The 16,318-nt window shown below is 37.5% G+C and overlaps 1 protein-coding gene across 4 annotated transcripts in view; it reads left to right on the top strand.

Annotated features, from left to right (window-relative positions):
* Positions 1-322: 322 nt before the first annotated feature.
* Positions 323-16,318, top strand: part of Erich3 (glutamate rich 3) — a 102,964-nt gene continuing 86,968 nt past the window's right edge. Inside the window, exon 1 of one of the 4 annotated variants that reach the window (XM_048814080.1) lies at positions 323-762. In XM_048814080.1, coding sequence (XP_048670037.1) covers positions 347-762 — 416 coding nt within the window. In that variant the 5' untranslated portion in view covers positions 323-346. The remainder of the gene's footprint in view (positions 763-16,318) is intronic. The other 3 variants (XM_048814081.1, XM_048814082.1, XM_048814083.1) reach the window with 3 other exon arrangements.

Raw genomic sequence — 16,318 nt, 5'->3', positions numbered from 1 at the left:
TACTGAGCTTAGAGTGAGCAGGGACCTCAAACAAAAACAAAGAAGGCCTGTACAGGCAGAAACAAAGTCAAAACCCACATGGAAACGAGAAGGAGATTTTTTTCTACCCTTAAACTTACAGTCTAGGGTCTGTTTTAGGACTGGAAACGCTACTATCTCCCTGTAGCTGTACCTCTCATTACTTTCGCACATTCACCCAGTTCTTTTTTTCCCCAGGGTCTAACATGAAACACACAGGCCAAAACAGGTGTGTGTGTGTGTGTGTGTGTGTGTGTGTGCGCGCGCGCGCGCGCGCGCGCTCTTCCTCCCCTTCCCCCACATCCCCGTGTGTTTGTGTTTTCAGATTATGAATGCCAGGGAACCCATGCCCACAGAGCAACAGAGAGGGGACCCGTCTGGGTCTCCTCCCATCTCAGGGCCCAGAAAAAAGGGAAAGCTGGCTTCACTTCCAGTTTCCCCAGGCTGGGTTCCAGCAGTGCTTCTGCTCCAGACCCTAGGCGCTTGCCTTCCTCCTCTCCTAGCAACCGGGAGGCTGTGGATACCGCCAGAGGGTGGGGGCCCGGGAGGCTGCAGGGAGCCCGGGAGCCGAGGGGCGGCGGCCCAGCTCAGGTGCCCCACGCACTGGCGACCGCAGTGCGAAGCCACCCCGCAAGCGCAACTGCCTGGGCGCCAGTGTGCACCGGGCCCCACGCACCCACCCGCCGCACCTGCCTCGGGGTCCAAAAGGGATCCTGCAAAAATGAGCCATTCTCACCCTGCTGGGTAAGTGACAACTGGAGCTATTCCACGCTGCGGCAGGTGGCGGCTCCAGCCAGCGGCCCCTCCTTCTCCCTCCTGCTGCGGAGGGGAGAGAGGGGGAGAGAGGGAGGGCTGGGGAGAGAGAGAGAAAAAAAAATAATACGTATTCTAGGTTGCAGCGAGGATGGCAGAAATCCCAGGCATCGTATCCCCTCCTTCCCCTTCTTTCACCGACTTTCGCCCCATTTTAAAACGTTCAGCCTGGAAAGATTAAAAAAAAAAATGATTGTGAAAAACGCATACATTAAGCAGGGACTTTAGCTAGGATGAAGACGATCCTGTGGTGTGGAACATATGTGTTTAAATGCAAAAGGAGAGGTTACCAAAATATGCATTCGTTTGGAGATTTGAATCGGAGATAAATTTTCACCTAGCGGCTTGCATCTAAAAGAGATGTGAGTTGATTCCATGTTGAGGAAGGTCTCATTGTGAGGGGAGGCCTTTATGTCAGGATTTTTATCTTCTCAATCTCAAAAGGGATCACCAGGGTCCTTTAAAAGGATTATAACCAAGGAAAGTGATATGACACAGCAAAGGATGGCAAGAGGAGGGCGATATGTGCCTATTTGTTTATACATGATTTCCCTTGGGTAGGGTGACTCCTTACAAGATCTATTTTGTCAATATTTAGTATATTCTAGAAAGTTAACATTGTCATTATTGACTATGGCACACTCACAAAAAAGTCTCCATTCTTCTTTCTTTCTTTCTTTCTTTTTGGAAGGGATGATATCCAATTTCCTTCTGAATTAAGCAATGTAATGCATATTAGATGGGTTTTTTATTATGATACATCTAGTAGGCAGATAAATATCCTAGTTGGTCTTGCAAGTAATTTAAAAATGCTTTCCTTTTTAATTGCATTTATTGCACATTTTCTAGAGCAGCAAATTAGCAAAAGACAACATATTTAAGATCATTTGGAGTTTGTGATGTCTGTAACACCACATTAGTTGTTCTTGGGATTTATAGTCGAACTTGTTGAATAAATTCTCTTGAGTGTAGGGACATAAGCATTTGGAAAAAGCCAAGCCCTATAAGGTGTCCTGTTGGAAGTCAGTTTCAGAACTTTTTGGAAATTGATGAAGTTATGACTAAATGAGCTTCATGTTTTATCTTAAATGGAATTTCATTTAGGTACTTTAATGTTTTGAAGTTGAATTCCTGTGCAATTTAGTTGGCCATGGGTCATGTGGGATGCAAATAGCATTATTTTTCTGCAGCTGCTGTTTGCAGTACATCCACATTTGAGAAAATGAATGTGTCAGTCATGGTTGTCTTCCTGTTTTTCAAGTTTTTGGCTAAGTTAGAATCTGATTAGACCATTTAATCATCTATTTTAAAATGTGGAAAAACCTGAAGCTGCTTATTAAATTGTGCATGATTAAGATTTCAGAAACTGAAGTCAAATTTTTCTGAAGCTCTATTAGTTCCAAGTACAAGAGGGAAAAAACAAATTTGTGATTTAGTGAAAGAGTATCCTTCTTGTACTCTTCAAAAAAGTTATGAAGATAGTAATAAATATTTTGCATTACAATACTAAGTTCTTGGAGAAGGAGGCACTACATCTTATTAATCTTTGTTCCCTCTGTACCTAGCACAGTGTCCAGAATAAAGTAAAACTCAACAATTGTATGAGAATGAATGGTATTTTCTGATAGTACATCCTGTTTAGAAGTGCATCTGTTCACCTATGTAAACCATGTTAGAACTAAACATTTATTAATTGATTACCATGTGTCAGTCTCTATTCTAATGGTTTATATGAAATAACTCATTGATTCTTCCCACTGTCCATGAGATGGGTTCTAGTCACCCTCATTTTTACAGATAAGGAAGTTGAGAACTGAGAAGTTGCTAAAGACGGCATAGCTAGGAAGGATCAGAATTGGAATACAAAGCCAGGCAGTTCTACTTCCAAGCCTTTGTCCCTTACCTGTGACTGTCACATGCCTATGGTCAGCAGCTGGGATATACAGGATCTTAAATGCCAAGATGTTCTTATTCAGAATAGACCAATATTTATTTGATGGTGCATAATTGTATATAACTATCTAGTATTTCAATTAATAATTTTGTAATAGGGTGTATATGTATATACTTCTTTAGTCCATTAAAACTAAGTTAAAACAGTAAGCATAAATATAACAAATATAAATGCCTTAAAATCTATCCCAAAACAAAACAATTAAAATTACTGAAAGTTTTTTTTTTTTTTTTTTTCAAATAGAAGTGGTGATTATTTTTCTTGTCTGTTACCATTTGGAAATAATAAAAGTTTCAATAGCAAATAAAATGTTTCATTAAAGCTGTGAAGGCTTCTTCATCCTTACTGAAGCAGTTGGGACTTATTACATCTTAAGGATAAAACAGTAATAAAGTGCAGTTGTAAAACAGAAATTTTAAATCCCCAAAATTCTACCAATCAGTAAGCGATGCCTGGTGCTTTCTCTTGTTGCTTTCTTTGAGATCTTTTATTTACTTAATTACTGCATGAAGTGCTTGATGTAAAAATTGCAAAGGACCTGTGCTGGCTTTGTTCATATAGAGTTTGGAGTAAATAAAAATGGTCTTAAAAACCTCTGCCAAAGATAATAGAGACTTTGAATCTGAGCTGCGTTGTAATTTGGTGGAAGTCAACTATAAAATACCGTTTCCAGCACTGCCATCTCTAATGAAATTGTTTCAGAGTGGAAAATTTCAATTGATAGTCCCTCTAGTTTGCTAAATCTCACCAGCATTGTTGTTTGTGTGTATGTTTGTGGGTTATGCACTAGTCCTAGAGGTGGAATGGGGATTTTATACCCCTCAGTCATGCATGAGGATAAAATGATACGGCTCTTCTGGCTCCTTCAAAGGATCATCCCTGAATCTATGTGAAGTTGGCTGCCTGTGTGAAAGATGCACTTGGCTCTAAGCAGAGATAGTCACACTCAACTGTAAATTTCCTTTGAGGAAAGACGAATGAGGAGCATTATAGTTCATGACAAGGAAAAAAAAGTCGGAAGATGTATGTTTGGAAGCATCGCCCAAAGATTTAGAAGCTTTTTTTTGTTTGTTTGTTGAGACTTATTTGTTCACACCTTTTTAATATAAAAAAGAGGGTTTCTGTAGTGACAATATACTCAACGGTGATAAAGAAAGAATGAACATATCCTTAGTACTACCTGATAATTCAGTCATTTTTCATCACAGTAAAAGATACTGTATGTAAAATTGTCAGTTTTTAGATAGTTTGTGTATCCAAAAGCAACAAAAATATAAACCGACAATTTTTTTTTGGGGGGGGGGTATTAGGCATTGAATCCAGGGGCACTTAAGCCACTTTTAATCCAGGGGCTCTGAGCCACTTCCCCACTTCCCCAGCCCTTTACATATATGTATGTATATCTTTTGGTACTGGGGCACTCAACCACTGAGCCCCGTCCCCAGCCCTATTTTGTATTTAGAGACAGGATCTCACTGAGTTGCTTAGCGCCTTGCAGTTGCTGAGGCTGGCTTTGGACTCAAGATCCTCCTGCCTCAGCCTCCCAAGCCGCTGGGATTATAAGCGTTTACCACTGCACCCAGACCCTCTTTTTTATATTTTATTTTGAGACAGGGTCTCTCTAAGTTACTTAGGGGCTCACTGAATTGCTAAGGTTGGTTTTGAACTTGTAATCAGCCTGGCTCAGCCTCCGGAGTTGCTGAGACTACAGGCCTGCACTACTGCACCCTGGTACAATGCTATTTCCTATTTAAGTGTCCACTGGACTCTTGAGTAGCTTTCTTTGTTTTTGCCTCCTTAGTTAGAAAACCTAGTACTTTGTAAGGCTATGGTAGAATTCTTGTCCGTTGCCCACTCCTACCACCAAAATTCTTTCTATTACAAAGAAATTCAGACTTGAAGTTCTCAAATATTCAAATTCAAATTGGGTAGCTTCTGCACCCCGCTTTAAATATTAACAATTCCAGGAGTGAATTGGTTCTAGTTAAATGAGATGAGCTGAACAGGCTCGTTTATTATGGCTTCCTCTCCAACTTCTGATCATTTTCTGGTACAGATTCTGCTTTTTTTTTTCCCCTTCTTTAATTCATGCCATGTCTTCTCTTGTCCTTAGCAAACTTGTCCATAAAAGTAGATGGGAAGGGGAGGGATTTGTTACAATAGCCATATCACTTTTCTTTGCATTTCTGCAGTTACTTGTCAAAAATCACGTGGTGATCTATTACCAAAAATGTTTCTGATAAACTTTTCATGACAACTCAATTGTGTTGACAGCAAAGAATGGGGAGCTGACATGCACTCAGATTGGTTGCCCGGTCACCAAAACCATTTGTTATGTCAATGTTTAGACAATACTTAAAATTGTCCCTTTTTTCTCCTATGTTTTCTTAAGTTCAATGCACCCTAAGAAGACACCAGATGGTGAAAAAAATATATACTTTTCTTTGTAAAAATAAAGAGTCATATAAAATGGAGGGAGAATAGCAGTGCTTAAGACTCATCATGACCCCAAGTACATTTTTAGGAAGAGAAGTTTTAGGAGAGTACAGAGGAAATTTGAGGAGTAGAAATTGTTTCTCCTAAAACTATCTTTTCCTGATTTCTCATAGGAAAGTCTTTGGATATCCCCAGGGTGTACATAGCCCAGTTTGCAAACTTTTGGGTTAGAGAACATTGTGCCTTAGTTGTAGGCTTCCCAATATTCCACTTCCTTTCTCTGAGTCTCTGCTGAGGAAAAGCATCTTTCCCTGGGAGGAGAGATGCAGACTTCCTCGATTTTGGGGGATTATTAATAACTATACAAAAGTTTTATCAGGAAGACGGAAAAATATAGCTTTACTGACTCAATTCTCAAGTCTAACGTTATCTCCAAATGATCTGAAATAAAGTTTGTGTGTTTTTGAAACTTTAAATTTCCAGAGCAGTGAAAACTTCAGATACTGCAAGACACTACCAAAGTTATTTTTTAGTCTCTGATGATTTATTTTGGTGCAGACCAACTAAGAGAATTAGTATGTGGACAGCATTATGGGCTCTTCTTCTCCTATGGCTTACTCAGTTCCCCACACAAATAGTTGACAACAGTGTATGCCACAGAAGGGCACCATAAATGTCACATTTGACATTAACTGAGGTTTAAAGTAATACTGTACAATTAAATGGGGTTAAAATTTGCAAAAATAAAAACAGAATCTAGGATTCAACATTCATGTTGGTTTGCAAGTGTCCTTGTCACTTTCCACTGAACTGGAAATCCCAAATGATATATGTATGTACATAATTTATTTAAAAAGAAGGAATAGAGGACAATAAGCTGACTCAAAATTAAATCTTAGCACTGCAAAAAATAATGACTAGATAGACATTTATGCTTTTAACTAAAATAAACTATTTAAAATAAAGGTGTCTATATATAGTTACCTCATTAATTTATGCTTTTTATTGTTGTTGTAGTTATTTAAATGGCCAATTACCAGTCTTAACTGCTCTTAACTGCGCCCAGCTGTGTGTGTATTTTTAATATATACATATTCTTAATCATGGGGCATATTTAAATTTGTGCTAAGAGTCAACCCAAAAATAAGATAGGACTTACTATATACATATTTGGGTTCTACTTGAACAATAGCTATTTAGTTGTCTCATGAGCCAGAAACTTTAAATCTTCTTTTCTTGCAAGATTCTTAGGAAGGAAACATATCCTTTATTGACCCCATCATTGCTGTACATAGTTGTATCAGAAAATATTCTTGGATTAAAGTAATTTACCTGGGGGTTAGCCTTTTTGGATTAATGAGTTTTTCTTGGAAAAAGAGAAAAATATGTGACAAGTTGAATAGTCCAACTAGAAAACTCATACCTTCCTGAGATTCTTTCAATATTAGGATTAAAAGGTGTTTTGGGAGAATTGTTGTCAAATCATTACTTGTTTATTGAGCCCTAATAAGCATACTTAAAAAGTGAAGACATTGAAAGTATAGACAGATAGATCTGTATTCCTTAAAAATTTCTCGTTTTCTTCTGAATCTACTCTTCCCCTTACTCTTCTTATTTCCTTGTCTCTTTTGTACAGTTAACTTTTTCTTGGTCTATGGGCAGATTATTGCAATGTGCAGCTTTGTCTTCTGCCAAAAGATGCATGCCCCATGCCCTCTGCTTCTGGGACACTCACTGGAGAGCTTTACAACACTCTGCCTTCCATTCCAACTACTTACACACATGCAAAAGGACTCAGATGTCTGTGTCCTTTTCTTGATGGGTCAGCAATAATCCCTTTATGTTTTCCAGCACAGGCAACTCAGAAGAGAAGGAATAGCTGTTTGTGTTTTTATGTACCCAAGACAGACATTATTTATTTTTTGTTTAAATCCATATTACATACTTAAATTGGTCACCTTCCTGATTATTCTTGTGTTATGGACTGAATTGTGTACCTTCCCATCTGTGTATCAAAGGCCTCACCATCACAGTACCACAGAACTTGACTGTATTTGGAGACAAGCCTTTTAAGAAGTAATAAGGTTAAATGAGATTAATGGGTTGGGTCCTAAACCCATGTGACTGGTATTCTTTTTTTTTTTTTTCTTGACTCCTTTATTATTCTATTGCTTTTTAAATTTTATTTTATTTATTCTAATTAGTGATATGACAGCGGAATGCAAGTGACTAATGTTCTTATAAGAAGAGGAGATTAGGATATAATCGTGTGCATAGAGGGGAGACCATGTGAAGACACAGGGGGATGACCATCTACAAACCAAGGAGACAGGCCTGAAACTGATCCTTCCCTCATGGCCCGCAGAAGAAACAAACCACGATGACACCTTGTGCTCAGATTTCTAGTTTCCAGAACTCTGAGAAAATCAATTTCTGTTGTCTAAGCCACCTGGTCTGTGATATCTCATTCTGGCAGCCCTATTCAGCTAATAATACAGCCTCTTAGTACAAACTGATGCTCTTCATTACTTGACCCTGCAAAAAACAAAGGTGGTCTTTATGAGAAATGCAGGGTCATTGAAAAGAAATGACATATTTATAGATAACATGTGGGAGTCATGGATGTCTTTGTTCATTGGTTGTAATAGCCTGTTGTACTATAGGCTGTGTGGCCTATCAACAATAAGATTTTATTTCACATTGTTCTGGACACAGCAAAGTTCAAGATCAAGGTGCTGGCTGTTCAGTGTCTGCTTCCTGGCTTGCAGATGGTGGTCTTCTAACTGTGACCTCACATGGCAAAAGTGTCAAGAGTCTTGGGGAGATTTTCTTATCTAGGGCAATAATCCCATTCATGAAGGCTCCACCCTCAGCTAGCCACCTTCCAAGATCCTACTTCCTACCAGGGATTAGAATTTCTACATATAAATGGAGGTGGTACAAACTTTAAGTCTATCATATGCGGAATGGATATTTGGAGCCAAAAGTTCAAACTGGAGATAAAAATCAAAGCTAACAAAAAATATGACTAAAGGCCCAGTGAGTAGAGGTAATTAAGATAATAACTCAATGAGCTCCGCAGGTACATGTTGAATTTTTCTTTTGCTAAATCTCATTAGTAATCAACCTACTCCCCACCTCTCAGTGCCTGAACGCTGATTGGGATATAAAATTGAACATTTTAAGCCGTTGATCCATTTTTCTGTGACTGTTATTATTTTTCTATAATAGTCATAAACATTTATAAATTAATGAAAACTCTTAGGGCAAAATATTGAAGCAAGGGAAGAAACAGCAGGGAACTAAACAGACAATATAAATTGCACATAGTAGTTATGAAACAGCATTAAAAACTAAAGATTTTAAATTGAGTTGAATCACAGTGTTTTATAGTAGCAGTTAATTTGGCATTCTCTACATGGGATAGACTGTAATATTTCATATTTGCAAATATTATGTAGCTCTCATATTAAGAAGTTGCTTCTCTTCATAGCTTGCTCCAAGATATTTACCATAATATTGTTTCCTGTTCTTTTAGATTCAAATAAAAATAATCTGCTGTAAATTAGAATAGTAGAGTTAGAAGAAACTTAAGATTTCTGAGTACTAGAGATATAATTTTTTGTCCTTTTCTTCCTTGTGCTTCTCTGTATTTTGAAATTTTTTTTTCTTTAAGCAGAAAAGTACAAAGAAGAAAATCCAGATTGCTTGACATTCTACCATCCATAGTATTTTTTGTGTGACCCTTAGCATTTTTTGTCATTTTTGTATCTCCTCCATGTATTTCTGTTTTTAAAAGTTTTTATTGCTGTTTTTAAAGTTATATCGACAAAGCTATACTATTTGAAAATTTGTTTCTAAACTGTTTTTAAATGGACACCATCAAGTACCATGCAGGCACTTGCCTTGTAGTATTTGAATGGCCTTCATATCTCCCTTATAAATTGCAAACTCCTGAGGTCCTTAGGATGAAGACCACATCTCTCTACACCTTTCGGTCCTCATTGTATCCCCCAGGATACCATAAACTTAGACCAGTAATTGCTGAAAAGTATCTCTTCTTAGTGATCACTTATTGTGGATCCCAAGAGTATATTTTCTCATTCATTCAATTAATATTTTTTTTGTCTACTATGTGCTAGTTACTAAGCTACTATATTAAAAACTTAACTATTTTATAGAAACTTATTTCACTGGAATTTATTTAAGTTCTCAAAAAAGCCAGAATAGTGAGTTTAAAAAATAGGTTTCAAAAGTTAGAAGTTGGAGACCTTTATTGAGGTCTTGGATAGCATGGTGATTGTATCAGTTAGTAATGTGTTCAACTACAATTGAAGGAAAATAAAACTAGTATGATTTAAACAGTAACAACATCTATTATTCATTTTGCAAGTATTTTACAGTTGGGTAATTAACTTTTTAGAATTAATTAATTAATTTTTTCAATGCTAGGGATTGAACCTAGGGCCTTGCACATGCTAGGACTATGCAGGTGTTCTACCACTGAGCTACACCCGGTCTAGGATTTGGGTCTTTAATATTCCAGTTTTCTTCTTCTTCTTTTTTTTTTTCCTATTTTAGCAAGATGTTGACACTAGATCCAAATCTTACATTCATATATAACCCTTCCCCATAAAAATGGAAAGGAAAATGATGGAGCAGAAAAAGACTTAAAATTTTATTGGGCAGATAAACATTTCTAGAATCCTTCCAGGAGACTTCCTTTTATATCGCATTGCGCATATCCGCATTGATGCACATGCAAAGGACAGGGGAGCAGGAGTGTGTTTGACCCTCCACTGTGGGAGACAGGCAAGGGAGAGAGAATTGGGAATGGCTCCTCATAGCCATTCAGCTGTGTCCACTACAGTGCCTTAGTGATTGGTTGGCTGACACTGAACTCAGATTGGATTTATATTGTCAGACTTGCTACATAGCTACTGTGTGACCCTAAGCAAATTTTGTGATCTCTCCCACTCTTGTTTATTTTCATTCTTGTGGGGCATATATCTTCTTTACAGGTGGTTGTTTGGACTAACTGATGTAGGGTCTGGCACATAGTTAGTGTGACAATAAGTTAGCTTGGTGTTGGGTAGTTTATATCCTAATGGTAAGGAGTGGGCAGAGATTTCTGTAGGAGACCTTCTATACCTGAGTCCTGAGTTGGGCTTAGAGTTGGGTTAATTCAAGAAGCCAGTCTAGAGAGATTAATTTTGAGGAAGAGTTCTGAAGGAAGGTAGAGACAAAAAATGATATATCTAGAGACTTAAAAATAGCAAAAAGCACTCTCTAAAAACATGGTATTATAATTATGATCATCACTGCAATAGACCATTATGATTTTGTATAAGAGGGGGAATATAGCAACATTGCTGATTTATTTAGGTAACAGGCTCTTAGGAGCTGATAAGGACATTATAAAACCAACAGAAAGCTAGCCTGTGCTGAGAAGTTAACACTTCTGCCTCAGTTTTGTTTTTAGCTTTAACTTACTATTTCTCCTACTCATTTTTGGAACCTTGAATAGAACACCAATTATACAGGCTAGGGTTTTTGTTTTGTTTTAACTGAATGATATTTGTCTTCAATTTTAAGTCAGAAATTAATTTCACATTTATTTCCGATCATCTCCTAAACCTTTATAAAAATGGAACTGAACCTTTCTTTCTTTTCAAATCAATAGTTTGGGGTCTCTGTGACTATAGCCTATGTTTATATCACCCCAATTTGTAGGGATTTACAGAAGATGATCACATCAAATTCTTCCCTACAAGTTCTGTTTTCCTTCCTGTCAAGCTGCAGACATGGAACTCAACTCAGGCTGGAATCTTCCAGAATAAGGACCAAGGAATGGGGGAGGCTTACCTCAGCTTGTGGTGTGTAAAGATGGATATTTAGATCTCAGTTTTCCTGAGAAGAATAGCTCAGAAAAATAAATGAGAGGTCTGAAGTTTCAGGCCAAAAGTAAGAGCATGGAGCAAGAGTCAAATCCCAGAGCCCTGTGACAGGGAACAGTGTGCTCAGGGATGTCCCTGGAGACAAGGCCCAAGGAAATTCAGAAACTGAAGTGAGAAATGAAGGCAGGAGATTAGAACCTTGCAGAGCAGACATGAGAAAGAGTTCAAACCATCTGAAACTTCTTATTTTTCCCTTCTTCTTAATTAAAAGGACAGATATTCCAGAAAGAAATCTTCCATAAATATACACTATCATATTAATCATATTATTATATATAAATAAGATAAACATATTATAGCAGTTAAAAGATTATTTTGGGGGGTTAGAAAGATGTAGTTTGGATCCCAGTTGTGCCTTATGTGATTTAGGAAAGCTAATATCTGTCTCACTTTTCTCTTTCAAACATGGTGCTAATAGGTACCTAACCTGCAGGAATATTGGCACTATTTTTAATAGGGATTCGATAAAAGGCAGCTATTGTGTATTTCTTGATCTTTGTGTAAAGCATATATTGCTTAAGTCTTTAGGATTTAGTTCTTAAAGTGTGTCAATCAAAACTAAATAAAGTATTCAGTTCAAAATGAGCAGAGATGTCCCATGCTAATTGGGAAAGAGGATAGGAAAGGTTGTTCCAGTCCATAAATCACTTTCTTATTCAATTAAGCTAATTTCTTTTCAATGCCAACATGTTCTTAAATTCATGAATTTTTATAAAGAAAATTATCACTGACTTATTAATTCATGACCCCCAACATGAAGTTGCCCCTTTAAAGAAACCATGCTCTGAACAACTAAGAAATATAAGTGGAAATTATGTCCCAAAGAATTTGTACGTCTTCAGAATACTTACTGTCATTATCACATTTGAGATTTCAAGAAAAACTCAGGAAGTTGTATTATTACTTTGGCTTTGACAACTGGTAGAAAAAGACTGGCGAAAATGTTACGAATATACATATTTTCTCGTGGTGGAACATTTAAAACTTAGTCAACCTCTTTAACATTTGACTAGTTGTTATTGCCATTTTACATGTCGCTGTTGCACACAAGAATTGCATTTTAGGTGAATGAAAAGTTTTTTAAAATGATTGGTTATTTTTCCCTTTTCAACACACTCAGTATTTTTATTGTGGTCCTCTTTGGCAGCTTGGTGGGTTTTTTTTTTCTTCCTTTTCCTTCTTCTTCAGGATGCAGTTCAGATTTCAGTTCTTGGATACTTTTGCTGTGTGAGCCTTGTTCACTTATTTGTAAAATGGGATAATAATCTGATACATAGGATGTTTTGAAGAGTAAATGAACCATGCATGTCAGGCACAGCAAATGATACCTTTTATGATTGTAGCACATCAGACTGAACTGTTATTATTTCCTTGATTGGATTGTTGATACCTTTGGTGAAAGGACTGAGCTTACCCAGCTTTGTAACCTAAGGATAACATAGGACCAGGCACCTAGTAAGTCTTTGGTTGCATAAACTAACTGCACTAATAATCTTCTTTGTGTCTTGCTGAAGGCAGGGTGGTTGACCTCCCTTCTCTCAGATTCATCCTCTGGCCTTAGAAACACAGTTGGGAAGAGAATCCTCCTAGCTTCTAGTAGGGGCTCTGGAAATGCACATGCATGTGTACAACAGAGTGCAGACAGGAGCTCTACCTGTGGCAGAAAGGACTTCTGGTGGGAGAATGGGCACTATGGTGCTCTCTCAGCCCTGGCCTTGGTATATGACAGTCTTTCTTCGTAGGACAAACCTGATACAAGTTCCCTTACCCTCCCTTATATATTCTGAGACTTATCCAGTTTCTTTCTACTGGCTCAGATTTCATTTTATTCCTAATTGTTTAAATCATTCCCTACTCTCAAGTCTTTTTGAAGCATGTCCTCTATTATTCTGAAGCATGGTATATTTACCTCTTTCAAAGCACAGACAAATATATATGTGTTTTATTTAAAAATAAAATATTGTTCATAACACTGTAGCTATAATGGTGCTACCCTATGTACTAAGCTGTTTACTTGTATTATCATATTGAAACCTTAATAGGGCTTTATGACCAATGGTCTACTATCTCCCACCCCAAACTTTATAGATGAGAAAACTGAGGTTAATAGTGATTAAATAACTTGTTGAAAATCATGGAATAGAAGTGGCAAAAGAGGATTTAAAGTAGATCTTTCTGATTCTAGAGGGTGGAGAATCACTGAATACCAACACAGTGGTAACATGGTCTCAAAAATGATTAAAAACATCATAAATTTTTAAAAGAACCAGCTATTGTGAAACCAACTTAGATTTTGGTGGGGAAAAACATGGCAGACATTTGAATAAGGCTCATTAGTACAATTGGATATTTTTCCTCATATGATACACTCAATAATATGCTTAGAAAATACAGTACCCCACCCCCACCCCCCGCCCAAATATGCCATTGGTAGTAAGATCTAGCCATTAAAAAATTGTTGATTGTTCACTGTCAGACCTAGAATTGTCCTTGTGCTTGAGCAGAGGGGCTCAATATTAATTGTAAAAGTAAACTAGCTCTGGGAATTATAGACATCCAGAAGCACATAACATCAAAGTTCAGAATTCTTTTAGTGAATTTGGATTTCATTTAAAAATATAATGAATGAGTGTTATAAAAAAAAATTTCAGATTGGCTTATAAGAAAGAATTTAAAAAAATATTCCCAAATGTAAAGCAGCTATGACATCAAAGAATAGCCATATATTTGTACTACTTGGTAATATCAGTTACCCTAATTTAGATTAGTGTGATTAGATTAAAGCAATCAAGATCTTTGTAAAATAGTTTATGACCTTCTTACTGGATTTCAGAAAGCTTTACCTGCTCCCCAAAGTTGCCTCTTTGATTTGGGTTTCTGATTCCTACTATTTTGTAATCAGAGCTTGTACTCCAGACTTAGGCCTTGATCCTGTCAAGATACAAATTCCCTCTTCAAGAGGGAATGTGTTGCTATGATTGACACAAAGGTGCACCATCCAGAGTTCCCTCCAAGGAAGAGCTTCCTATGCATCTATAGAGGTGCATTCTGTTGATCTTCCAGCCATCAGCATCTTCAGTTGGCCTCAGCTCAAGATCATGTCCTTCCTGGACAGACCTCATTGTTGATTGAGTCTGAATGGGGATAAGGGTGTGACCACTTGAGACTGATACCAGACAACCCTGAGGAGCAATACTTGCTCCAGAGTACTTCACTAGATTGGTCAAGTCTTTGCTTTGGTCCATGTGCAGTTTGATTTCTCTCTCTGCTGTATCCTGCTTCGGCCCCTTTCCTTTCACAAGTTTTGATCCCTAATAAACATACTGTATGCCCAACTGCATTTCAGCATGTATTCTGAACACTCCTGGGAATTGCTTTGCAGGGCCTCAATAAAGCTGGATTAGGATGACAAAGAAGCAGGAAGTAGGAAGGGAAAAGGAAGAGGAGGAGGAAGGAGAATCTGACATTGCCAGATGGTTTGAGAGGATTGTCATTTAGGAGACAGAAGGGACACAGGAAAGGAAGGTTGATGTGTGCAAGGGAAGCTTTACCTACTTACTAATGTTGCTCGAGTCAGCGCTGCATATCAGAATAAATGAGTAGAATAGCATGGAGATTTTTTCAGATCCTCTCTAAAAATGGCAGCTTTCTGACATGTTAACTCAACATGGATATTAACAACTATAAAGAATCTGAGGACTTAGGAAAGGAACAATATTTATTTATCTGTACATTTAGAAAGCACATTCTAGGCATCGTTCTGTGAGCAGGGACAAGTTAAGGTCTGCACGGAGTTTCTAGTCTAGAGAAAATATAAAATAGAACCTGGCTCTCTAACCTTAAAAGGCTAGTGCTTGAGTTTATGTGAACCTCTTACTAAGAGGATAATGATCAATTGACTACTCTTTGAAGAAAAAGAATACAGAAAAACATGTAGCCTCTTCCAAGGAAGATTTTCCTGCTAATGGGGGAAGTGAAATATAAGAAACAGTTACTCATGATGGAAATCCTTAAAGAGTTGTTTGACTTGCAGAACATTTTTAAGTTTAGGTATAAATTGATTATGGGAGAGAAGTTGTAACTCCATGAAAACATTAAGCATTAATTGAGCATTTACTATGTGTGGTAAAGTGCTAAGTGTTATACACACATTGACTCATTTAAATACTCTGACTCTCTGAGGAAGCACTATTATTATGTCTATTTTCAGAGGAAGATATGAGGCACAGCAAAGTTACCACACTCTCCCTTGAGACACAGCAAGGGGATTTTGGTTTTAAAAATCTATGTCATTTTCGCCCTTTAAAATCCCTGCCCTGCTGTCACAAAACCATCCATCCAGTCTTAGAAGCACAACACATACCTTATAGGTCATTCCTCTGAGTTTCACACAACTTGCCTTTTATCAAACGGAAGTATCATTGCTGTACTTCCCACCCCTGCTCTCTATGACCCTGCCTTAGCATCAACCATTTGCCCATTGATACTGCAGGTTCCCCCTTCTCCAGGCTGAACTCTGCCTCACAGGACACAGTCCAGCTTAGTTGTTCCTGGTTTGACTCTTGGGTCAACTTTAACTAGTCATGAGCTAGTTATCTAATCACTCTCTACCTTTGTGAACTCTTCTGTGAACTCTTCTGTGAAGAAGGGGAGTAACAGTGCTCTACAGGGGTGTTGTGAGAATTAAGAGACATAGTGCATATTATATAGAGTGTTTACTGTATGCACTATGAAAAATGCAAGTAAATATTCAATGTTTGTGATGAAGATTACTAGTTTCCTACCTGCCTGCCTTTCCTCTGGACTGCCTTATTATCTTCTTCTTCTCTCTCTCTTTCCCTTTGGTACTAGGGATTGAAACCAGGGGTGCTTAAACACTGAGTCATATACCCAGCCCTTTTAAATTAAATAACTAATTTATATATATATGTATTAAGAAACAGGGTTTTGCTAAGTTGCTGAGGCTGGCCTTGAACTTGTGATCCTCCTGCCTCAGCCTCCCAAGTTGCTGAGATTTCAGGTGTAAACCACTATGCCTGGCTCTATTATTATCTCTTAATTTGGATACTAGTTTTCTCTTAAGCATATATTTAAAGTGAAGATATATATATATATATATATATATATATATATATATATA

This window comes from Marmota marmota, unplaced genomic scaffold (genome assembly GCF_001458135.2).
Source record: "Marmota marmota marmota unplaced genomic scaffold, marMar, whole genome shotgun sequence".
Taxonomy (NCBI): domain Eukaryota; kingdom Metazoa; phylum Chordata; class Mammalia; order Rodentia; family Sciuridae; genus Marmota; species Marmota marmota.
Note: the sequence above shows the minus strand (reverse complement) of the source record. Positions and strands in the feature narration are given on the sequence as shown.